The following is a 26,012-nucleotide window of genomic DNA, read 5'->3' on the forward strand; positions in this document are numbered from 1 at the left end:
TTTCCTGGTGGGTTTTTTTTGCCTAGTAGATTTCCTGGGAAATGCATGATACTGAAAACTAACTCAGAGTAAAGTCCTGTGTGGTCAGGAACTAGAAGTGATGCTCAATGGAAACAGCAGGAGAATGGCAGCAGTTACCCCCAGATGGGGTTATTGGGGCCCGCATTCCAGAGCAGAAGACAAGTGGGATACACAACAATGAAACAAACCAGTGGCAGTAAATGCTTTGGTTTCTTATATTGAACCTAATCCCAAAACCCAGTCTTTCCCCTACTTGTCTGCAGGTAAAGGATTCCTCTTGTCTTAAAATCCTCTTCTTGGCTCCTATGACATGCTGCAATTTTCCTCCTATCTTGAACTTATTTAGGCATCTAGTGTATAAGGATTCTTTGGTCCTTGGGCAGGTCCCACTACCTCTGCACTCAACAACTGCTAGCCTTCTTGAAAATTGGTCTTGGGTCCTCTTCTCAAGTCTGCTTTCTCTAAGCACCTGTCCCCATCCCTAACCTTGCATCTCTTTGTGCTGATGACTGGCATCCATATCTCTCCCATACCTTTCTTTCCTTGAATCTCCTGATGTGTACATCCAGCCACTCAGGAATCCTCATTTGGACTGCAACACATCCAAGGAAGTTCCACCTACAACCTCCACTATGTTGGGCTAATGCCAACCGCTCCATCTTACTGGCCACACCAGAAACCCAGGCTTCACCTTTGCCCCAGTGCTTGGTGTCCCCAGTGTCTCCTCAATTCATCCATCATGCTTCTTTCCCACTGCTTGCTACCCCAAGCAGAGGACCTTAACTGGTCTCTCTGCCTCCAGGCTTAGTCTACACTAATCCATTCTCCAAATACAGGTTGCCTTTTTTTTTTTTTTTTTTTTGAGTGGGACTGAGATTTGAACTTAGGGCTTTGGGCTTGCCACACCTCCAGTCCATTTTGCTCTAGTTATTTTGGAGATGGAATCTCAAGAACTAATGATCCTGGCTGGCCTCAAACCACAATCATCCTAATATCAGCCTCCCAAATAGCTAGGATTACAAGCAGGAGCCACCAGCGCCCAGCCAAATCCATCTTCCTAAAATGTGAACCATGTTGACTTCTGCTTAAGAGCTTTCAGTGCTTCCTTGTTTAATAAAGACCAAATTTCTTAATATGTGTCTCTGGCTGTCCAGGGCTTTATTTGCTGCTCACCTTTCCAGATTCCCATCTCTTCACTCTTCCCCCACCTCACTCAGAACTACTTTCACTTCCTTCAAAGACCTAGGCTTTCTGTCACCATTGCTTCTGCTGAAATACCCTCCTCTTTTGACTGTGTTTTTATACCTACAGATATATCAAACTTAGATGTAAAAATTCTGGAAGTCAAAAGGGGAATATTTCAGGCAGAGGCCATGGGGCTGTGTCCTGATAAACCTATTGGAAATTGAAAATGTATTCAATGTGTCTAACCTACAAACATGGTTACTTAGCAACATGGTACCGCAGAGAAGTAGTTTTTTCCCTCATGGTCACATGGCTAACAGAGCTGGGGCTCACTTGCCACCATCCAGCCTTGTCAGGATTGGACAGCCTATCTCTAGGACAGGAAAAGATTCACAATCAAAATAAAGTCCAGTCTAACTGAATGTTTACTGCTTTTGCTCCATGATAAAGTTGGGAAGTCACAAATCAAACAATCTGCAGTAATTTAGGTCTCAATTTTTAGAGACTTACTCTAAGAAGCCCCTCTGGTTTCTCCTACTAGGGCTGGACCAAGTTCTTTCTCTGGTTTCTGAGGACCCTGTTGTCCTTTCCATATTATCATTTACTGCCTAGTTTACATGTGTAACTTCCTATACATTGGTGGGCTGTGTACTTTTTTTTTTTTTTTGAGAGTCTCACTATGTATATTCCAGGCTGGCCTGGAAATTACAATTCTCCTGCTTCAGCCTCCCAAGTGCTAGGATTATAGGTGTGCACCACCACCCCAGCACTGTGTTCTTGAAAATGATAATTAGGTGCCACAACTGAACTCTAACAGCAATTTGGACAGAGTCCATCAGCATGGAAGATGATTAATTCATCTGTCTGGGAGCTGCCTTCCCCAGGGACCTGAATGTCTCTTCTCATTTTCTCCCAGCATTGACTGGGTGTGCCACTAAGAACTGACTTTCACTGGTCTTGCTCTTGAAGAACCCCAGCTTTTCCTTACATGCACAGATGGTGTCTGGAATCTACCACTGCTGGGAAATGATGGGACAAAATGAGCTTGGGCAAAATACTTTCATGGCTTTATCTGAGACACCTCCTCCACCTCAGATCCATCATAAATGAGATGTTCCTCTTTGCAGAGAAGCCCTTAGCAAGTGCTTTTGCTGTTTTGAGGGTTCGAGTTTACAGTTAAGGCTGTGGAGCCTTCTAAGCCAAACCACATGAAGGGGATGGCATGGACTTTGGTCTCAGATGAGGTTCAGATCCTGGTCCTTCCCTTAGTGGCTTCCCCATTGTACAGAGGAAGTAATGTTCACCTCAGTGTTGTCATGGGGATTAAGCAACAGCTAATTATTAAAGGCTTACTGTGTGCTAGACACTGTAAGAACATGTATGTGAGATCATCTCCCTAAGAAATCAATTCTTTTATCCAGAGATAATCCATATTAGACAGCCCAGTACCCAAGTGGCAGGCACTATATTTCCATGGAGAAACAGTGTTGTGACCTGCCCTCTCACTTTACATGTGAGGACTGCACACTCAGACTAAAGTGACTTGGTCAATGTTGAAACCCATTTGTTCCTGGTTCCTCTTTCCATTAAGCTGGTTTCTGCCCTCTGAATTTTCTGGGATTGTTTGATTCTGTGAGTCAACAGACAGCAGTAACCATGTATTTCCCATCCTTTATCTCTCAGTGAGTGTCATCTACACTCCTAAATTGATATCCTTCTCAGAAAGAGAACACTGTTTCCAAATATCCTTGGCCTCTCCAGCATAGCCCACTGATGATAGGCATTTCCTGTCTGTTTGCTGGGATCTTTGATGTGTGGAAACACTCAGTGTTTTCCAAATCAGTGAGTTAGTGATTTATAATAAAATTATATCCGGGAGATAATTACCTTTAAGGATTTGGGTATTACTCTGAGCTGGGACTTGGCAGAGAGCTGGACAAAGATAAAGCGTTTCCCATCAAGTCTCATTCCCATGACCTGCTGTGGACATCCATTGTCTCCGAAGCCCTGATTCATGTTCCAAATATTTAAGAGGCTCACAAGTATCCAAGGCTTTTTTGCTTATGTTGGGTATAAGCTAGCATTCCCCAAAGAAGGGTGGGTGATGGGTGGAAACAAACCCCTTCCTCTGTTCCTGGATAAGAAGGCTGGTGAGGGACTCACACCTCACTGTTGCCCCGGAAATCTCTCCTTGGAGCAGCTCTGATGCGTGTATGACTCGTTTGCAGGTGATGAGTTATTCTGCAGTGGTTTCCTCTGTGTATATGATTTTTTTGTTTCCCAACCAGTCTATAAATAAACTCTTTAAAGGCAATCCCAAAGTATCCCTCTAAAGTCCCCACCCCAGTGTTCGATTGATAGTACCTGTCAGTTTCAGGTTAAATCATTGCTTTAGCTTCAGGGAGTTGAGTAACACCCTTGACCCTGACTGATTTTTTCCATGACTCTTGCAACTACCTGACATGTTACATGTTTGTTTATTGTCTACTTCCTCCACTTAGCACGTAAGTTTAGTGAGGACAAGGAATTTGGTTTTTTTGTTTGGTTGGTTTGGTTTTTTTTGGCAGGATTAGGGCTTGAACTCAGGGCCTACACCTTGAGCCACTCCACCAGCCCTTTTATATGATGGGGTTTTTTTTGAGATAGGGTCTTGAGAACTACTTGCCCGGGTTGGCTTTGAACCATGGTCCTCCTGATCTCTGCCTCCTTAGTAGCTAGGATTATAGACGTGAGCTACTGGCACCCAGCTCCCCTCTTCTTTCTTATACTCGTCTTTGGCTTCCTGTTTCTCTACTCCTCTCCTCTGAGAACCCATGCACTCCCCAGCTTCACCTGGCACCTCAGGGAGATGAGCCTCCAAGCTCAACTTTTCTTAATTCTGCAACCTCCCCCTGGAAATCTGCCCATCACCTCCACCTGGGCTGGTGCTCTGGCCTGGCCTGTAGCCATTCACAAAGGCCAGGATTCTCCCTAAGAAGATGAGTGGAAACTCGAGGGCCAGGGGGCTGTCTCCACACCTCAATACAGCAGTCCCAGTGGATATGTTTGTTCAATTGAATTAAAATGGGGAAGGCTGGGTGCCAGTAGCTCATACCTGTAATCCTAGCTATTGAGTAGGCAGAGATCATGAGGATTGTGGCTCGAAACCTGCCAGGGCAAATAGTTCCTGAGACCCTAGCTCAAAAAACCCTTCACAAAAGTAGAGCTGGTGGAGTAACTACAGGTGTAGGCTCTGAGTTCAAGCCCCAGTAAAAAAATGGCCCACCACTTGTGCTACTGAGTCGCCATGACCACTGCACACCTGTACCATCTACACAACTAACTGCCTGAGGTCACATGCATCAGATTTCAGTGTAGTTAGCCTCAGCATTTCTACATAGAAATATACACACATACATACATACACACACACAACTTATTTATAATTTTTTCCTTTTATTTCTTAATACAGTTAGGACATTATATCGATTTTTTTAAAGGAGATGGGGTCTTTCTATGTTGCCCACACTGCCCTACAACTCCTGGGCTCAAGTTATCTTCCTACTTCATGCTCCCAAGGGCTGAGACTACAGGTGCATACCACCATACCTAACTTGATTATTTTTAAATCATGGGCAAATAGGTTACATTATCTGGGAACTTCATTTTAGGATAGGAATGAGGATACTACAAAACATGTTTAAAGAGGGAGACTGGGTGGGTGGAGACTCATAGCTCATGTCATCTCTCTCAATGAGGAGCCCCTCTGAGGCTCCCTGCCTGTTCTTCCCAGCGGGCTTGGCCTCTCTTCATCTTCTCAACCTCTACCCTATAAGGCCATGTGAGGGCTGAGCAGGCAGAGAAAATGAATGGGTTCCCCTGGCTGGCAGCGCTCACAGCTTCCTGGAGCCGAGTGGGAGGGCTGGGAGCTGAGAGGCCTCCCAGGAGAGTCCCCCTCTCAGGGCTTGGGCTCCACTAAATCCCACCCCAGAAAGCCCCAGTTGGAGGCAGGCTGCAGGTCCCATCCTGGGAAATAGAGATGTTCAAGTGCAAGTAAGGAAAATTCTGTGCCTATTCCCTCCGGATAGGTGTATCACATTCCCATGTGACAGATGGTTCTAGAAAACAAGAATCAGAACAAATGAGAGCTCCAAGGGCTCTTGGGGCCAGGATGGGGGAGGGGGAAGAGGAGAACTATCCCTCATCTTGGCTCCCTCCCCAGACCTGTATTCTGGGTTTGGTACCGTTGGTGAAGATGGTGAAAAGCCTTGCCTGGCCAGCTGTGAGGCCACAGTGGGCCTGGCCTGTGACCCGGCCAGTCTAAGGCCAGGTCAGCTTAAATGTGAGGGGCTGTGGGGCTCAGACCAAGACCTTGATGTTGCAGGAGCTGGGCTACCATAATGCACTGCTTTTCTTGGAAACCCTGGATGCAGCAGTGGGTTAGCCAATGTCCCCATCTAACTAGATGATCTGGGGCTTCCCCATCCCGCTGTGGTGAAGCCCTTCCAGGCTGGCTCCCACCTCCTTGGAAGGCAGGGTTCTGAAACCTTGCTCCTCTTCCCACCTCGTCCCCAAAGGATGTATCTAGGTATTGCTTCCAAATGAACCCAGTGTTCTTTCTAAGAGGAAATCTGGGAAGAAGTTTCTGTCATCTTGATACCACTCGGACCTCATCACCTTCCCTGCCCCGCTTGGTTGGCTGGGTTTCACCACTCATGGCCCAGCCAGCAATTTTAGCTGATGGCTAAGAACAGAGGATGTGCCAAGTGGCTCACATTTCAGCAGCCCTGGAGTTCCAAGGAGCAGGAGGGAAGGCTTCCTTAACAGTAGGGGTCCAGGCTCCCCCCACACAGGCCCCACAAACTGACTCACTCTCTCTCTCTCTCTCTCTCCTCTCACTTCTTCCTCATGCGGGGTCCCAGTGACTCCAGGCCTCCAGCTGCAGAGGCCTGCAAAATCCCACAGATTTTGGGCTCCAAAATGGGACTCTGCTCCTTGGAGTGCCTCCTCAGAGCGGGAACCTGCTGTACCCTAAGAACTGGATGGCAAAGTGGGGACACAATCTTGATCTGTTAGTTAGTCTTGACTGCTGACTCGAATGGCCAGAGAGCAGCTGCCTGGGCCTCAAAGTGTGCTGTTTTTAATACTGCTGCCCCTTCACCTCACACCCATGTCCCAGAGTCACCCTGCTGGCTGTGCCCGGACCCTCAGGCTAGCCTCCGTCAGGACTGCTCCAGTCCCTCACACAGGCTGCATTTGCTTAGGGGTGGACAGGCCTCATATTGTACAACTTCTCAGCCCTACTCAAGACACCTGGGATGGGTGATTATTTCCTAGAAACCTCCCGGCCTGGGCAAGCAGCTGCCACACCAGACATCGGTGCTTCAGCACCCTCCAGGGCCTGGGACCCCTTTCCATGGGGCCAAGATCCATGGGGGCCAAGATCCATGGGGCAGTCAGAGGGCAATGCTGCCTCCGCCCCTCTCCCCGCCCCTCTCCCCGCCCGTACCCACCAGCAGTGAGAGGCAGGTGGCCAGTGAGAGGAAGGGCAGGCTGCAGGGTTGGAAGTTTAGACCCTTGTCTTGCTCTCCTCCTCTTTGCTTGGTAATAGGCCTCAGGTACAGTCAGGGAGACCTGGAAAGGAGAGGCTCCCTGCCTGGGAGACTGTGGAGGTCCCCATGCTAGGGTGGTGATCTCTGTGAACCACTCAAGGGAAAAGGGAGCCTTGCCCAAAAAACCACAGTGATTTTAGAAAGTCAAGGGCAGGGCAGCCACCCAGGATGAGGGCTGAAACCAGATCCTGAAGACCCCCCCCCCACGCCAGACACCTGGAGGACCTGGCCCTGGTGGGTCCTCTCTGGTCCTCTGCCTCAGGCCTGTGACTTCCCAGTGATGGGACCCAAGAAGCTCCCTTTGACTTCAGCTGTTTTGAGACAGGTTTCTGTCACAGGAGGGGAAGGACCCCTTCCTAAGACGCTCCCCTGCCCAGGTCAGGCCTTTGGAAGGAAAAGGGCCTGGACTGGACAGAGCCTGCGGCAGGGAGGCTGCTGGACAGGCGGAGGCCACACGGGTCCACTGGGGGATGCGGGGGTGGTGGGGTGTGGGGATGACAGGAAAGCCTTCCTCTGGACGGAAAGTGTTATTTCTGGAACCTCCTGTGTGCTGCCCGCCAAAAACTGGCAGAGCCCAAGTCCCGGTTCCTGGAAGTGAGAGACTGGGGAAGGTGGGGCACCTGGCCAGTTGGGGTTAGATAGCTGCTCCCCAAGACTCTGCCTAAGACCCCCGGAGCAAGGTCCATCCTGCCCAGGCCAGAGGCCACTGCAATGACACCACAACTGCGGGGTCGCTGGGTAAAAATCCCCCGGGGTCAGGAGGCAGTGGAGGAGCGCTGGCGCCTGGCCAGGCCTGGGCGCTGCACCCCACTACGTGGCCCAGTGCTCACACTGAGAGATTGATCCCCAGCCACCACATCGTCCTAGAGACTCTTGACCTCAGGTACAGTCCAGCTCTTGGGACAGTCTGTATAAGTGGAGACAAGAGTTAAAAGGGAGCATTACTACTTATGTGTATCTTCTGTTTTATTTGTAAATATGAATCAACTATTGCCAGGCATGGATGGCTCAAGCCTATAAGTTCTACCTACTTGGGAGGCTGAGATGGGGCGGATCATGCATAAGGGGCAAATAGCTCTCCAGACCCCATCTCCAAAATAAGCAGAGCAAAAGGGACTGGAGGAGTGGTTCAAGTGGTAGAGCACCTACCTGCCTTGAAGTGTGAATTCCTGACTTCAAACCCCAGTCCCATCAAAAAAAAAAACCTAAAAATAATTAATCAGCTATTTATTTAGTAGCCTGGTTACCATCTCGTCTCACACAGGCCACCTGTAGGTCTCCCTGTGAAAGCAGTCATCTTAATGAAGAAGGATTGGGGCAGGTAGGGCTCCTGTTCAGGCTAAGACGAGAAGGAGGCCAGGAAATGCTTGATGGCTTACAGGAATTCCTCTGTGGCAGCCTCCCAAAAGAGAGGGACAGCCATATAACTGAAGATGGTTTGTGTGTGCCATGTCTTGCCGTCTGCCAGGAAATTACCCAGATATGGTCCATTTCACATTCACTCTTCCAGCTCCAAGCAGTGAGCCTTCTTCCAGCTCCAAGCAGTGAGCCTTCTTCTAGGTTCACAACATGCCCTGCAATGTATATTTTTTTTATTCTTTTTTTTTTTTTTTAATTTTTTGTGGGACTGGAGTTTGAACTTGGGGCTTCATGCTTGCAAAGCAGGCACTCTACATCTTGCCTTCAGCCCATTTTGCTCTGGTTATTTTGGAGATGGGATCTTGTGAACTATTTGCAAGGGCTGGCCTCTTCAATCCTCCTGATCTTAGCCTCCCAAGTAGCTAGGATTACAGGCATGAGCTACTGGCACTCAGCTTTTTCTTCATATTTTTAAACTTACTTACAAATGAGCAATAGTCCTCACTAAAATCAAGTGTAATGAGAGCCCCACAATCTCTTGGAGTGTGCTGGCTTTGAAACCATCCTGGAAGCCAGGTTTGCTCTTCCAGAAGTCCCCTTCAAGGACTATGTCCTTTTCCCAGCCTCATCCAGGCCACAGAACTAATAGGGCTGTGATGTGACTCACCCCTGGGACACAGCAAGAAGGACATTCCCAAAAGTATCCTCTGGTGTCCCCACGTTCAGATGTCCCGTTTCATTCTTACCAACAGCTGTCTGGGGCTAGGTATATTCCCCGCCAGTGCTCTCCTTCAAGACACCTCAGCATCGTGAAATAAACAGCTTTGGGAAGTGGTGTGGGAGAAGTAGTCCTTGGGAGACATCAAGACCCCTGTTCCCACATTCAGATGGACTGGATTCCCCCATACGTCATGAGTTCGTTTTTTGTTTTCATTGTGTTGGGAGACAGTCTTGCTATGAAGCCCAGGCTGACCTGGACTTGTGACCCTCCTGCCTCAGCCTCCCAAGTGCTGGGATCTCAGTTGCACACCACCACACCCGATCACATCATGAGCCTGAGCGGTGACCCAAACCTAAATTTCCTGGAAGGAAATATTTTTAGCCTAAGCAGTGTCTTACTGTAATTCATCTCTAGATTGATGCCAGGGATTTCAGTGGGTTCCTCCTCCATCCCAATGATGGGATCCAGGCCTGAGTTTGCCCAGAGATGGGCTCTTTCTTGGTCTGGACTCCCTCTGCAGGAGCTCAGACAACCCAACCCGCTGCTGGTTTCAGGGCCAGTCAGGCTTACTGGGCTTAATCTAAGTGGCTTCACCTTTCATCTCACTCAGGGGGTGACAATTACCAGCACTCTCTCTCTCTCTCTCTCTCTGCGTGTGGTCTCAGTTCTTTGCCCTCCAGTGGAGACAGCAGCCAGGCAGTTGCCTGCTATAGCTGCAAAGATGAATTCATGGGCTGTGTAGCATGCCACAGAGAAGCATGGCTCCCATCCCGAAGTGCTCAGGGCTGGGGCCCACAGAGGTCTTTCTGCTGCAGAAGACTCAGATGTGTCCCCTCCTCACCGCATAAGGAGCTCAGCCAGTCTCTTTGATGTCCAAGTGCACACTGAAGACGTTGGCTAAAGTGGTCTACATATCAAAAGAGTTAATTTAAGGTGAAGTTTTCCCAGCAGCAATATCTTGATAATCCTGGAATCTGAGTGATGGGTTTATGGAGATTCCTTCAACTATTCTCTACTTATGCATATATTTGAAAATTTTATAATTAAATATTTTAGAAAGCCATCATGGGCCCACTGACAGTATGTGTCCTGTTTTGGGAAAACCGGGGAGGCCAAACAAGAACTCATGAGGCAGATGAGTGTTTTGTCAGGTCGTAAGAATGGGGAGGTGGGCCCACTTGGCTCAGTGTGCTGCTCTGAATCCCTACAACATACAACTTCAGACCGGACTTTGTGCCTGTTGTGACACAAACACTCTTTGTACTCACACATAGACCTATCAAACAGGTTAAATATACTGAATTTGGTTTAGAAAATTTTCCAACTTAATGCTTGTGTGAAGCATCACATAAGTGTTCCAGGATTTGAAGGAAATCTTAAATGAAATTCTAACTAAGGAAGTATGGCAGTTTAAATGTTTATTAACTGTATCAAGCTATAGCTACTTGTTCCAGCATAATCCACACTCACAAAGATTATTCAATTCCAAAACTAACCTAGATCCTTGACAATTGGAACTGCTGTAAGAAGCTACCATTGAGCCAGGTACAGGGACTCGCACCATAATAGGTGGAGTCCGGGAGGACTACAGTTTGAGGTAACCCCAGGCAAAAAGGTTCTTGAGACGCCATCTCAGCCAATAAAAGGTGGGCACGGTGCTGTGCACCTATCCTCCCAGTTACATGGGAGGCATAAGTAGGGGATCACGGTCCAGGCTAGCCAGGGCGTAAATGCAAGACCTACCCAAAAACAACTGAAGCAAAAGGGCTGGGCGTGTGACTCAAGTGACAGGGTACCTGAATAACTAGTGCAGGGCCCTGACTTCAAACCCCAGCACCACCAAAAGAAAGAAATCGGATTTGTTAGAAGAAAGAATCCCCCATTACTGAAACCACTTTTCATTGATATAATAAAATATATTTGGCCTCTGACCACCTCCCTTTTCCTAGTACAGATCTCCTGATCCCTTGGGATTTCCTAGGTGATAAGAATGTCTTTAGTTCTGACAGAAGCATGGCTCTGGGTGGCAGCAAGACCAGGTAGATTTCTACAATTTGGGTTAGAAGATGGGGACTTATAAAGTGGTCAGGACAAAAGTGACTCCATCCAAGTCAGAATGTACCTGGTTTATCTCAGGCTAATATCAAAGTCAGGCACATTCCTGGCATCAAGGTCCAGTCCTAAAGCTCCACATACCACTCTCATGTTTTTGTCTATTTATAGTACGCAGGGAAAACCAAGCAGGTTACTCAGGGGCAATCATGGCAGTTATGATTCGAGATGGCTGCAGTCATGTCAAGCTGAATCCACAGTGTTACCAAAAGGGGGAGGAGTACTGGGCACATAAAGATAATAGCCACTGCAGTTATCATAATCCTGACGTCAGACAAATGAGCTCACAAGGGAAATCAAAGCAAGAGCACTGGGCTCACAGGCACAAAAGTCTGTGTTTAGTCCTGGTTTCCCCAGCATGGTGAACTTTGAGGAATTTCTTAACCTCTCTGTGCTTCATGATGTTCATTCTGTCAAAGACAAAAGCTGGACAATTAGGAAGATTGACTTCACTCAGGCTATTGCTATGAGGAGAGCAGCAGAGTGTCTCACCTTAGAGTTGAGCAGGGAGGGGTGGACTGGTTACAGGTGGCCTTAGCAATTAGTGGAAGGCTCAGGCAACTGGCTCAACAGGAAATTCTTATCTCTGACCAAATTTTTTTGGAGGGGGCAGAGATTTTACAAACAGTTCAAATCTCAGCTAATCAACAGTGAGACAAAGAACAGGAAGTTGAAAGGTCTGGGCTGGGCTGGGATGCAGCTCAGTGGTAGAGCACGTGTTCAGCATGCATGAGGCCCTGGGTTTGATCCCCAGAACTGCAAAACTAAATAAACAAAAATTAAAAATTAAAGGGCTGCCGGAGTGGCTCAAGTGGTAAAGTGCCTGCCTAGCAAGGATGAGGCCCTGAGTTCAAACCCCAGTACCACCAAAAAAATTAAAAAGTCTGTGGCTGGCCTTGTCAGCAGGTTCAGACAGAAAGACAAAGGTCTGTATTTGTCCTTGCCATAGGAAAACAAGGGGTTTGTTGTCTGTGAGCCTTCTGGGATTTGTGAGAAAGAGTGACGATCTTCAGATGCTTCCCAAAACTCAGAAGGGTGGGATTTGTTAACCGTGGCTGTGTTGCAGGAGCACAGGGTGCAGGTGAAGTACAACACATAACACTTGTCAATCTGTAAAATCCTGAAGCTATTCTCCATCCCACAGATATGAGGTGAGAATTACATGAAACAATTTATGTGGGCTGGTGGAGTGACTCAAGTGGTAGAGAACCTGCTTTTCAAGCATGAGGCCCTGAGTTCAAATCCCAGTACTGCTAAAAAATGATATAGAGAGATATATACAACACACATATAATTTGCTTAGTATGATGCTGGGCACACATAGAATTGCATATTCAGTAGATAAAAATGAAAAGCAGTATAATATGCACAATAAAATAAGGCAATATTTGGGATAAACTTACGTCAAAAGATATCTAATTTTTTTTTTGAGACAGGGTCTTGCTGTGTAGCCCACAGAATGACCTTCAGCTGATGATCTTCCTGCCTCAGCCTTCTGAATGCTGGGATTAGAGGCATTATCACCACACCCAGCTGAAATTTAAATTTAAACTTGTCCTGTATTTTGTCTGGTAACCCTTAGCACACAGTTGTACTGACAATAAGTATCAACTGATATTATATCCAAAAGTATAATTTCAAACCATATTACCTGGATAGAACATAGGACTTTCTTCCTGCTAGATACAGCCTTGAAGACAACCCCAGCTCTCATCAAAACACTAGCAGAACAGGGAACGCAGGAGATGATGGTCCCAGTCCTTAGGGCTTCTTCAAAGGCAAGGTTACCTCCCTTCTCCATGCCCTCTTGCCTGTCTCTGCTGTTGGTAGTCTCCAGCCTCTAGGAGGCCTGCAGATGGAGGCAAGGAGATTTCCCACTGCACTGCCTTAACACCTGGAGGGGAAAGGAAGGGAGGCGAGGGATTTTTTTCCTTCTAGAGCAATCTTCCCTGCCTCCAGGCAGAGTTAAGCCATTTGCAGGAGCTGAGTGCTGCTGAATTTCAGTTCAAAAAGTCAGACCTGTGTTTCTATTTTGTTTTTTAAAAACCCAAATTTCGAGGCTGGAGGCATGATTCAGAGGTAGAGCGACTATCTAGCAAATCCTAGTACCCAAAAAGAAGAAGAAAAAAAAAAATCCAAAACCAAAAAGTCACATGGAAAAAAATAAGGGTCTTAAAAAATTCCTGGAAGCTGTTGCTGCGGTACTCTAGTGACCAGTTGTGGAGGTTTATTTGTTGTTGTTGCCTTTTGGGGGGGGACGGGAGTTTGAACTCAGGACCTTGCGCTTGCTAGGCGGGCGCTCTACCACTTGAGCGCGCCCCAGGCCCTTTTTGCTTTGTTTTTGCAATGGGAGTCTCATGTTTATTTCCTGGCGACCTGGGCCTCCTTGATCTTTCTGTGTACCCCTCCCACACAGCCGGATGACAGGCACATGCCAACATGTCCAGCTACTGGTTGAGATGGGGTCTCAAGAATTTTTTGCCCAAGCTGGTCTGGTACCGGGATCCTCCCCGTCCACACCTCCCAGAGTAGCTGGGATTATAAACCGAACTACCGCACCCGGCGTCGTGACCGGTTTTGTCTTCTGTGAGACGAGGAGCATCCTGAGGTTAGGGGTTGGGCCCATGTCCCCAGAGGCCCAACGGCCCGGCACGGCGCCGGGCGTAACGTTTGCAGAAATGAATGAATGAATGGCAGTCACCGAGAGGAGGACCAGAGATGCTCAGTCCCAGCGTGCGGTCCGGGGCACGCCACCGGGCGGTGAGTGCTCACTTCCGCCGTTAGCCAGTTTCGGGGAGCCCCTTTCCTCCCAGGCTGCTCCGCGCTGGCTGCGCCCTCCGCGATTGGCTGCGCCGCCCCACGTGACGGAGGCGGCGGTTGCCTAGGTGACGGCGGGAGAAGGGTCGGCCGGGCCGGATGAGCAAGTTGTCCGCCGCGGAGCAGCAGGTAAGCGCTTCCCCCATGACGCGGCCGGGACACCCCGAGCCCGTTGTCCCCCTGCGGGACGGAGCCGCTGTGGGTCCGGAGGGCCGAGGTTCTGCTGATCCCTGACCCCGAGGAAGCCCCACGTTGACGCCCCGTTTCAAGCCTGAGGTTCAGGGCTCGAATCCTGCAGGGCTTGCCGGGACATCCCAAGGAGAGTCCCTGCGGCTTCCCGCAAGCAGGCCTGAGCTTTGCTGCCGTGGACCAAACTTGGAGGGGCCCCCAAGTCGTCCACGGAGTAGTGGTGGCTCAGGCGGGTGACTTGGGACTTTTAGACACCCCCGCCCCATCAGTTACCCCCGTGACCGGGCACCCAGGTCACGCCCAGACTTCACCTAATCTGAGGAGAAACAAGATGCTTGCTGTACGAACCCGTCGTCCTCTTACCAGCCAGCTCCTAGGCCCTAAATCTCTCTCACGTGGAAATTCAGAAGCTGCCATCTCCACTGGAAGTGTGCCTGAAATTTTCCCTGCTTTCTGCATGTCGCAGAGCCCCTGTTCTCAAACCTGAGTGTGCGTAGACATCTAGAGAGCTCATTTAAAAAGCTGATTTCTGGGCACCGTGCCTTCCTTGGTGCTCTGTAAGACAAGTCTGGAGATAGGAGTCTTCAACTGCACACTCTTTCCTCCTGATTCTGATTCAGATGGTCCAAACTTGATGTGGTTAATGTCCGCATGGATTTAAATTCCTGCCTAGGAGCTGTGGCCATGGGAGTGTGTCAGCCTCCCTGAACCTCAGTTGCCTCACCTGTGCAGAGTAAAGTGAAACATTTTGCACAGACTTGGCATATCATGAACCCTCAATAAACCACACCTTTTATTACAGAAAGCTTCAGATGCAATTCTGTGATTTCTAACAATGTCAGAGAAATACCCAGCAGTGGGCCATGTTCACTGACAGTTGATCATGATGGAATCTTATTCAAACTAGGCATGGAGGGCTTCTCTAAAGAAGTGACATTTTGGGAATGTAGGTCAGTGGTAAAGCCTAGCATGCACAAGGTGCTGGGTTGGGTCTCCAGCATCACAAAAAGAAAAAAGAAAGTGACATTTAATAAGCATAGGGGTTAGCCAAGTGAAGAAAGGGGAAAAGTGTTCCAGGCAGACAGAACAATATGTGCAAAGGCCCTGAGGTTGGAAAGGGTTCAAGTTCTTAAAAAATAAATATTGTTATCCCAGGGGCTTAAAAAATGCCCTTCCCTCTTCTTGGGCTTCATTCATTTGACAATGTCTAGCTACCTGTTTTGCTGCCCAGGCACTCTGCTAGGTTCTGGGAATACACAAATGCAGCTCTGCCTTTGTAAACAGGGTTGTAATTATAACAGTGGAAGTAGGTGTATGTTGCAGAAGTACCCCTGAGGAGAAAGCATTGCCTTGACAGGGAAGGAAGGGAGGGGCAGTTCATAGAAGACTAATTGCAGATCAAGTCTGCACAAAGAATGGTTGAGTCTAGTTTGCCCATGAGCATGGGCACCCATCATACAGAGAGTGAGTTGTGTGGGGAATGACTGGTGGTCACTCATGACAGGGTCTGACAGAGAGAGGTGGATAGGAGCCGGAGGGAAAGGGTGGGGGGTGGTTTTTCAGAGGAAGGTTGGAGAGGTGCTGGGCCTCAAACAGTAGCTCTGGGCTTCTCCCACGTGGGGATCTGGCAGGCCTGGAGGAACCTGCTTCTCACTGCTGCTTTGGGTCACCAGCCCTTCTCCACAGCCAGAAGTCCTCTGAAGTTCATGCCGGGCACTCACCACCCCTCCTTGCAGTCACCTGTGGGGCAAGGCTCCTGGTCCCCTCGCAGCGATTTCACCATCCTGGCCACTTCCCCATCCTTGCTTTCCATTATCTTCCCCTCCATCCTCCTGCCCACCCATTCTGTGGTCCTGAGCTTTTTATTACCGTGCCGCCTCCAAAGCTTCTCTTCAAGCACTCCTCCCACTCTGTCCTCTACCTTCTGTCTTCCAAGTCACTTCAGTGTGCCCCCTGTTGCAGGGCTTTGACCCTGTCACCTTTTCACTGTGTACAGTCCCCTTATTGGCTCCCCTCCCTCATGCTTACCTAGCTTACCTTCCAAATCCCATCACTGTTGTACAGTGAGAAAACCCTCACCTGGTTAACCTAACACAGCTGTGAAAGTGCCAGGAGAAGCCGAGTGTGGTGGCTCAAGTTTATAATCCCAGCTACAGGAGCAAGAGATCAGGAAGCTCTCAGTTGGAGGCCAGCCCGGGCAAAAAAAATTGCAAGACCTTACCTCAACCAATAAAAGCTGGAAGTGGTGGTGTGCACTTGTCATCTCAGCTGTGCAGGAAGCATGAATGGGAGGAGAAGCATGAACAGGAGACTGGCCTGGGCATCAAGAAAGACCCATGTCAAAAATAACCAGACCAGCCTGGTATGGTGGCTCCTACTTGGGAGGTTGAGATGCAGAAGATCCCGGTTCAAGGCCAGCTCAAACCCCCATCTTCAAAAAAAAAAGAGCAAAAGGGACTCAGAGCATGGTTCAAATGGTAGAATACCTGTCTAGCAAGCACAAAGCCAAATTGAACACAACCAGTTGAAAGAGAGAGAGAGAGAGAGAGAGAGAGAGAGAGAGAGAAAGAACAGGAAGAAATCAAGAGACTGCAGACTGTGTCATCTTAGATTCTAGTCCATGTAGCCTCCATGGCCTCACAGTACTAGAATCCTGCCACATTGCCATCATCAGTTTGGTACCCATCTTCCTTTCTCTTCAAACTTTCAACCTACTTCTTACTCTCAGCCAATGACATTGGTTCTTGTTTTCCTCCCATCTCTGAATTCATCCCTTTCTTTGCCCAGCACCCATCTCTCCCCATCCCTGTCTCTTGCTTCTCCCTCTGGCTCCAGACTCGGATGTCCACCCACCTTACCGGCACCTCCTCTTGGTTGTCTAATAGACATCTTGCTTGTAGTCACACCGAACACTTGATTTGATCTCTGATGGGGTTCTGCTACAGGTGTGTGAATGTGAAATCAGCCAGTGGCCAGGGCTGCTGTGAAAAATACAGCAATACAGAGTACCAGGCAAGTCTCTGGGGAGGTGCCAGTTAAGCAGAGACCTGAGTAAGATGGTGATATTTGCAGGAAGGTAGCAGTGAAGAGGGGATAGTACATGCAAGTCTTTGGGGGTCAGGCATGTGCTGTGGGTGTCCAGTGAGTTTCCCTGACCTCTGGATCTGTGTGGTGGCTCAGGTCTGCAGAACAAAGGAAGGAGGGTAGGAGGCCAAGCAGTGGAGAAATCTGAGCTGGGCCTAAGGAGTCCACCTTCACTTGGAGGGTCCGAGAACTCCGGGTGGTCCTAAGCAGGTGGGGAGGGCCATTGCTCCATAGGGTAGACATTGGATTGAAGTGGAGGAGGGGAGATGCTGTTACCTCGCCTTGAGAGAGATGAGACTCCAAGACAGTGACAGTGAGACAGCATCAATCTGATCTGTGTTCAGATCACTCAATCAAATCCACTGGCAGGAAGGAAAGTGTAAGGTTCTAGACTCATGCATTCTTAGAATTGCAAGAGACCTGGTCAAATCTGCTTTACCTTACAGAGGAAGACTCTGCATTTCAGTGATTTTGCCAGTGAATGGTGTGCAGTTCACTGTTAGAGCCCAGCATTTTAACTCCCCTGGAGTTACGACAACCAGCCTAGAGAGGTCCCCAGGAGGAGGGCCAAGAGCACTGCTGCTGTGGGTGCACCTGGGGTCTGGGCAGCAGGAACAGTAGAAAGAAGTACTTTTTTGCCATTGGCAGTTCTATTTCCTACTGGGGCTTCGATAAATCCCCATGACCGTCCTGGCTTGAAGCAGTGCAAGTTCAGTATCTTGCAGTTCTGAAGTCCAAAGTCTGCAGTGGGCCTTTCATGTAGATAGCCACACACAGGACTCTATCTGACTTCTGCCTGGGGAAGGGGGGACTCTGATGCATCTGCTAAAATCCAGGTGTTCCTTCCGTGTTCCTTCCTGGATGCTCTGAAGGGCAGCTCCCAGCCTTTTCCCGCCTCTGGAAGCTGCCTTCCCTCTGTGGCCTGTGACCCTTCTTCCACCTTCAAAGCCTGCAGGGTCTGGCTGAGTCTTCTCACATCCTATCGCGCTGACCCTGGCCTTTGTATCTCCCTTTTCCCCACTGTGATTGTCTGAGGCCCACCTGGATAACCCAGGCTTATCTCTGTGATTGAAAGTCAGCTAACAGGCCATCTCAGTGCCAGATGCAACCTTCGTTCCCCCTTGCTGTGGAACCTCCTAGAACATGCACAGGTTCTGGGATTAGGGCGTGGACATCTTTGGGGGTCATTATTTCACCTACCACTGCCACCCTTTTGCCATATCTCAGGTGGCTGAAATGAAACCTTTGTCTTACGTTTTTGCCTTGCAGAGATTTTTGCTGTGAGATTTTTACCAGTTACAATTCACCATGGGGGATATTCTGGCTCACGAGTCTGAATTACTCGGACTAGTGAAAGAGGTATGTATGTTATATGAAACGCAGGTCACAGAAAAATGGGTATTTTAAAATGTAACAAGCTGGGCAAATGGCACATGGGAGGCTGAAGCAGGAGGATCATGAGTTTGAGGGCAGCCTGGAGTTCATAGTGAGACCCCAATATAGATAGACACATAGACAGACAGGTAGATAGGTAGGCAAGCAGCAAATTCTTTGTGCCATGTAGTGCTTTTTCTGTTACTATGTTGGATCTATTAATCTATTTTCTGCTATATAATTTTTTGTGCCTTATATTTCATTTATATACCTCAACTGAAATCTTAAAATCACTTTTAAAAACTTTATAGAAAATTATAAAGACAACAGATGCTCAAGTGAGAGATTGAAACAAGTAGAGGTACAACAGGGGATGTCCCGCTTTCTGTCCTGCAGTGACTGCTATTAAAAGCGTGTTATCTTCCCAGACTCCCCGAATAGTCAGTGTATACTCCCACTGCACTTTGTTTTATGAAACGGCGTGATAGTGTACACATTGTTCCATCACTTGCCTTTATGCATCAACAGTGATAAAGCGTGAGCTCTTCCCATGGTCTGCCTCATGCTTCTGAGTCCTGCAGAGTTTCACTGCATGGCTGCATTGGAACTTTAGCTCATTGCCTATTACCCAAAACTTGGAGAACTTTTTTAGTGCTGCAGAAATAATTGTTGCTCCACTGTGTGATTAAATTGCGCATTAGACCTGAGAGACCGGGAGGAGGAAGTGGCACCTTGGAAGTGCAGCTGTGCAATTCACTGGTGTGGTGGCAGATCAATTCCTGGAGCTATCACAGCAGGCACTGTGGACTGGGCCAGGGGACATAACCACAGTTACAGGAGGTGGAAGCAAATGTGTGAAGAATAATGCAGAGCACTTGTTCAGGAGGGCAGCGACCATGTGTGCTGTGCTTGAGGCACCCTGGTGACTTACTGTCTGTTCTTAGCAACAGACATTACTTCTGTTTTGTTTTGTTTTGTTTTGTTGGCCATACTGGGGTTTGAACTCAGGGCCTCACATTTGCTAGGCAGGTACTCTACCACTTGAGCTGCTCCACCAGTTCAACAGGCATTATTTCTGATTGTTTCTGTTTCAAATAGCAACTCCCCAAGGATGAGCTAAACCGAAAGCCATCAGGCCTTCTGCTAACCATGGTTGCCTTTTTCAGACTGCTGCACATGTCATTTTATTTGAATAATGACTGTATGTCACTCACATTTTCCTTCTTAAACAATTTCTATTTTCTGAAAGCAAACATTTTCTGTTACACTGTCTTTCTAGGCTTTTAGAGTGTCTACAGATTGAATTCTAAGCTGTATTCCAATTGCATTTCTGAAAGATGGCAGTTCACTGACAGTTCACCAGTCCCATATAAGCTGTGATAATATTGATTTATTGGTAATATGTTAGCATAGAGAGTTACAGCTGGGAATAGTGGTACATGCCTATAATCCCAGCATTCAGGAGACAGAAGCAGAAGAATTGAGAGCTCAAGGCCAGCCTGGGCTGTCTCAAAAAAAAAAGAAAACAACAGAGATTTTCTTTATCCATTTATCTGTTGGTAGATATTTGGGTTGATGCCATATCTTGGCTATTATGAATGTTTCTGCAGTGAACGTGGGAGTGCAGAAGTCTCTCTGAACTGCTGATTTTATTTTCTTTCTATATATACGCAGAAGTATTCTTGCTGGATCATAAGATAGTTCTATTCTGAAATTTTGGGGGAACCACCATACATTTTCCATGATGACTGTGTCAATTTGTATTCCTACCAGCAGTGCAAAAGTGTTCTCTTTTCTCTCCTTCCTTGCCAGTAGTGTTCACCCTTGTCTTTTTGGTAATACACATTCTCACAGATGGGAAGTGACACCACCTTGTGGGCTGATTTGTATGTCCCTAATGGTTGTGGTACAAAGCATCTTTGCATATATCTGTTGGCCTTCTGTAGGCTTTGGTGGAGAAATGTCTGTTCAGGGCCTTTGCCCATCTTTTAACTGGAATATTTTGTTGTTTGTTTGTTGCTGTTGTTTCTGTTCTTTTTATAGTATTTAGATTTTGCTGAATTTGAGGACACCTTGAGAACATTTTCAAAAGAGTGCAAAATGAAAGGGAAACCATTATGTAACACAGCAGGTGGATCTGTGAAGGACTCCAAATCATTGACAATTCAGGTAACATTTGCTTATCATTATCTCTGCAGCTAGTCAAGAGGATCCCAACTTGTAGCACCTTTTGCCATTAGAGAATGATGAGATTGCTTCTGGGGACCTGCTCAGCATTAACTTCAGACTATGCCAGTGTTCGTGGGTGAATTAATAATGTCCTCTTTAAATCTCTGCACCTTACCTAGGAAATGTGTGATCACATGAGAGCTTTCACATTTTTTTTTGGTTTGGTTTGGCTTTTTTTTGGTGGTACTGGGGTTTGAACTCAGAGCTTCATGCTTGCTAGGCAGGTGCTCTACCACTTGAGCCATTCTACCAGCCCTGTTTTGTGTTGGATGTTTTTGATACAGGGACTCACAAACTATTTGCCCGGGGCTGGCTTTGGACTGTGATCCTCCTGATCGCTGCTTCCCAAGTAGCTAGGATTACAGGCATGAGCCACTGCACCTGGCGAGAGAGTTCTTATATTTCTGAACCAGAAGAAAAAGAGAAAACCATGTAATATTTAGGAACTAAGACAAATGTCCCCATTTTGGGGAGTTTTGAATTATTAATTCTAGCCACTGGGAATAGAACAGTGAACACTCAAAACAAAACAAACCTCTCCACTCCTAGCTCTTGATTCTACTTTGGGCAGGTTGGAGGGGTCTAGGAGAAGGATAATACTGACAAGGCAGCACCCTACCAGAGAAAGGCCCTGCTAGAGGAAGGCCTGAGCCGCTCTGAGCACAGCCAGCTGCAGAGATGATGGCGTCTTCAGCGCCCACAGAGGACTTAAAAGTCCTCAGTTCAGCCATCTTTGGATGCCGCAGGCCTGTTTGTAGCATTCTAGGCAGGTGATCAGTTCACCTTGGATATTGCTGGTGACAAGAGAGCACATCGTTTTCCAAGGCAGTGTGTTTCCACCTTTGCATGATTTTGTTGTTTGGATACATTTATTTTGACCTATCTACTCCCAGAAATAATTCGAGACTTGGTTTGGAATCCCTCTGAGGAGCTAGAGTTCAGGCTGCTTCGCTGCCCATCTTCTCTCAGTCCCTGATTCCCTGGTGGTCAGGCTTACACACTGTTTAGGAGAGGAACTGTCGAAGTGGCCTGCTGGGCTCACGGGGGCTGCACTCTGCCTAGTCCTCTCGGGGGGCTCAGATGCCAGGATGCTACCACTGCTTCAGACAGATTCCTTTGTAGAAGCTACAGCAGCCAGACCTACCTGCTGCCTTCCCAACTACAGCAAAATTTCAAAAACTAACATTATAGTCGCCATTAGAGGTGGAAATAGGTTGTTGGAGTGAAGCATGGTTTTGGGAAAATGGACCTCACTCCCAGCATCTGGTTCCCAGTGCCTCTGCCTGGAGAATATGCACCCACTGTCTCCTGCACAGTAGAGGCATGTGAGCCCCTCCTGTTAAGACTCACATTTGGGAGGAAGATGACAAGTCCTCAGTCCCTAAGTAGTGGAACAAGGGGAATCTTCTGTGAGACTCACACATGACCAGGTCATGAGCCCACGCAGGGTAAAGCCAGCAAGCTCCGTGTTGTGAAGCTTTGCACATTTGGGGCCTCCAGCTGGCTTTGCCACCATGCTTAGCTCCAGCTGCCTCTGAGAACGCTAAAATGTCTCTGGGTATTTTTTTTAAATTGTGATTTTAAAAATAACATAATATCTTAACAATTTTTAAGTGTCCAGTTCAGTAGTGTTAATATCTGCATTGTGAAATTTCCTCATTTGCACCTCTGAAACTCTGTGTCCTTCTTTTCCTTCCCCCAACTCCTTGCCAACGCTTTCTCCTTCCTGTCTGTGAATTTGACTATTTTAGATAAGCATACTGGCTTATTTTCTCAGCATAAAGTCCTCAAGGCTCATTCATGTTGTAGTATGTAATGAGATGATTTCCTTCCTTTTTTGAGTCAGGTCTTGCTATTGTTTTAAATGCAAGGACCATATAAAAGGTATAGAGTCTGAATCAGAAGTTGAGATGAGTAGTAGACATGATTATAATGACATAGCCAGGGCTTGCAGTTTCAGGTCTACCAACATAGAATTTAGAACAAACTGTAGATGGGTCATTTGCTCTGTTGACTCTGCCTAGCCACATTAAGAAAATTCCATGATTCCAAGCTTGAAAATACCAGAGTGTCTGTGCCCACTTAATTCACACAATCAGAGAGTCTTGGTGTGCGCCTCTCAGGGCAAAGACCTCCCCAGAGTGGCTCTCAGGTTTTGCTGGGGCTCAGTAGAAGGGAGCTGGGGGCTGAGCCAACACTGCTACCCCTGGGAAGATTCACTTGACCATTGCATCCTTCATTCACAAGAGAGGGTAGAGCCTCTGTCCAGTTCCCCCAGGGTCTCCAAAGAGTCTGTGCACGACTGCTTGTGCTTTGTTTTGGCAGTCCCTAATGGGCTGCCTTTTGTCTCTTTCAAAGGCTGAGCAGCATAAAGGTTGGCTTTGAGGAGGTGGAATTTTACTGTGGGGCTCATTTTGAAAAGCTCTGAGTTCTCCTCAAGTGTGTGCCAATCCCTCTGAGGAAGGTAGTGTTCTGAGGCAGTTGTTCTCCATCACATGACATGGTTCCATAATCCCATTTGAGGGTCCTTGTGAATGACTGTCTTTGACCTTAGTGTAACCAGACACTGCAACGTTGTTCTACATGCATTTTCATTCTGTAAACAAACTTGATTATAAACAAAACAAGTAACCTAAAAAATAGCAACCATACAGGAAAAATTACACAGGAAAATTATATATACAACCATTTAAAAAACTATAAAGGAACAGTGGCCAAATAATCATGGTGCTGGGTGGGGAGTTGGTGATTCTACAGGAAATCCAGTCTAAAAAGCTTTTACAATTAAGCACAAAATGTAGGCTTAAATATCTTAAGTGTTCAACATCAACAGGAAAACAGTATGTATCACACACTGTTTTGGACTGTAGGAAGTTCTTTCAATTCTACCTTGTACCTAAATCCACAGTTTTATGCAGCAGGCCATTTATCTTCTTGTGAGGCAGGTGCATGATAACTACCCCTCTTTTTTCCAGAGTTCTCTTTCAACTACTGCACAGTAAGTTGTGACATTGTCCAGTCCACATAGTGGCTCACACAGCTCTTCAGATGGATGGTGGCAAGCCTGTGTGCCTTCCTCCACGCCAACCTGTACTCCATTGCTGCAGCTGGCCAGCACTGACAGTCAGTCACCTTATGGTGTGTCTGGGTCTGTGGTGGCTTCCTACAGTGCTATAGCAGTTAGACATGCTTCTAGCAACAGAGGGGACTTAATGCTTATTGGTGGTGAGCAGAGCCTCTCGGGCCTGGAAGTATCAGGCCTGTGTCCATCCCAAGCTCCAGACCATGGGAGCTTGGGAGTTGTGCTGTCAGTAGCAACTGTGTGTGTGAGGTTTGTTCTGGTGAGGCCTGGCTGGACTTTTGGTTGGCCTGTTTTATCTAGTGCATGCTGTTATGGTTTAAACATGAAATACCCCCTATAGGCTTATGTGTTGAATGCTTGGTCTCCAGCTGGTAACACTGTTTTGGAAGGGTCTGGAAACTTTCGGAGGTGGGCCTAGTTGGAGGAAGTAGGTCACTGGGGGGCATCTACCTTTTAAGGTTATACCTGGTCCCTAGTAACTTTTTCTCTCTCTGCTTCCTATCCACCATGAGGTGAGAAGGTCCTACGCCACGCTTCTCTTAAGTGTGTGTGGCCAAGCAGCCGTAGAAAAACACTGTGCTACCATGAGCCAGAGCAAATCTTTAATCACTTAAGTTGTTCTCCCATGTATTTTTGGCACAACTACAAGAAAAGTAACTAGTAATTCACATCTGTGGATCTGTGGGACAGCAAGTCACAGGGTGACTTTGGTGTATTCATGTGTCTGAGTTCTCTGGCCTCAGATCTCTGTCTTCTGCCTGGTCTTTTCAGAGACTATGTTTCTTCTGTTCTTAGAGGGTCCAGAATTGGTACTGTGAAGGGCTTCACAGTGGGGAGTGGGCGCACTGATCACAGCAACCTCAGCCTAAGAATCCGAGTCTGAGTTTCACCTGCTGCCTCTGAAAAGGAGTGTGTGGTAGTTGCTGGCTGACAATTTTTGGTGTTGGAAGAATAGGTATCCTCTATGACTAGCATTCAGTCTGATGTCTTTTCCAGAAGGATCTCTTGACTGCATTTGACAACGGAGAGCAGAAGGTGTTCTTCGATTTGTGGGAAGAGCACATTCCCAGCTCCATCCGAGATGGCGACTCCCTTGCCCAGAAGTTGGAATTCTACCTTCACATCCATTTTGCCATCTATCTTCTGAAACACTGTGTTGGGAGACTGGTAGGTTAACTTGTGATCTGGGTTGGCCCAAATGGTGTGCTAGCTGTTAGGTTTTCCTAGGGAGCATTGCTTTAATTCTATGGACACTTTATCATGTTTTCTGTTTTGTTTTGTTTTACAAGATGTGGGCATCTTGAGTCCAGAGAAATGATTTTCCACCTCATGCCCAACAGTTGCTTTTCTTATTTATATGGAGATTTAATACTTTCTGTAATCAAAGCTACATTGTTTTCCTGAATACTTCAAGCTTTTGAAAGCTCATCAAAATAGTTTTTTTTTTTTTTTAAATTTGGCAACTTAGTGTATATACCTGTATGACTATGAGAACCCATATTTGGGCTGCATAGTGGACTGTATACCGGAATGTAGTTTATAAATGAGTCGTGGAGAAAGTATGCCTGTCTGTAGAGAGTTTGCAGGTTGAGCTTAGCTTCTGCAGCCTTCTGCCAGGTTGGGCAAGGTGGGGACGTGACCCGCATGTTAACACTGCCCTGTGGACTTATGTGAACTAAATGGATTTCAGGGACTCCAAAGGATAGGACAGTAGTAGAGGGTGCAGCCTTGCAGTACCTTGTGGTAGCTGTTCTTGGAGGCTGTTCTTCAAAATATGACTCCCATCAGGAAGGTCATGGCACTGTTTTTGCTTTTATTTTTGTTTTAAATTTTTTTCTGTTTTGATGTAAAATAAAAATCAATTTTTTAATCTATATTTAAGTCTAGTGCTTAGAAGTGAGGTGTGCTCATGAGCACAAACCCAACACTTTGGTGTCCTCATTGGGAGAGTACTTGTACTGTGTCACACATGGAATAGTGAGGTGAGGAAAGATAAGTCCTTAGCTTCACATGGGGAAGGAATAATGAGAGGGATGCTTCGGTTTCAAGACACTATGAAGACATACCTCTTCCCCTTCAGAAGCCTCACCTGAGGGAATCACGGGAAAGCAGACAAATAATTTATGTACATCTGGAATTGGAAACAGTGGGCATGTCCAATAATGGGAGAATTTGTCACATAAATTATGGTAGACAAGATGGGGTTTTGTCCTGTCACTAAAAATGATGCTCATGAAGAATTACAAAG

The 26,012-nt window shown here is 47.2% G+C and overlaps 1 protein-coding gene across 8 annotated transcripts in view; it reads left to right on the top strand.

The window, feature by feature from the left end:
- Window positions 1–13,841: 13,841 nt before the first annotated feature.
- The window catches only part of Armc9 (armadillo repeat containing 9), a 127,885-nt gene continuing 115,714 nt past the window's right edge, over window positions 13,842–26,012 (top strand). For all 8 annotated transcript variants that reach the window (XR_012447400.1, XR_012447401.1, XM_020156260.2 and 5 more), the window contains exons 1-4: window positions 13,842–13,935; window positions 18,349–18,438; window positions 20,497–20,622; window positions 24,761–24,931. Coding sequence is in view for 6 of the 8 variants with exons in the window: in XM_020156260.2 (XP_020011849.1) it covers window positions 18,388–18,438; window positions 20,497–20,622; window positions 24,761–24,931 (348 nt within the window). In the remaining 2 variants the exon portion in view is untranslated. The remainder of the gene's footprint in view (window positions 13,936–18,348; window positions 18,439–20,496; window positions 20,623–24,760; window positions 24,932–26,012) is intronic.

This window comes from Castor canadensis, chromosome 4, assembly GCF_047511655.1.
Source record: "Castor canadensis chromosome 4, mCasCan1.hap1v2, whole genome shotgun sequence".
NCBI lineage: Eukaryota > Metazoa > Chordata > Mammalia > Rodentia > Castoridae > Castor > Castor canadensis.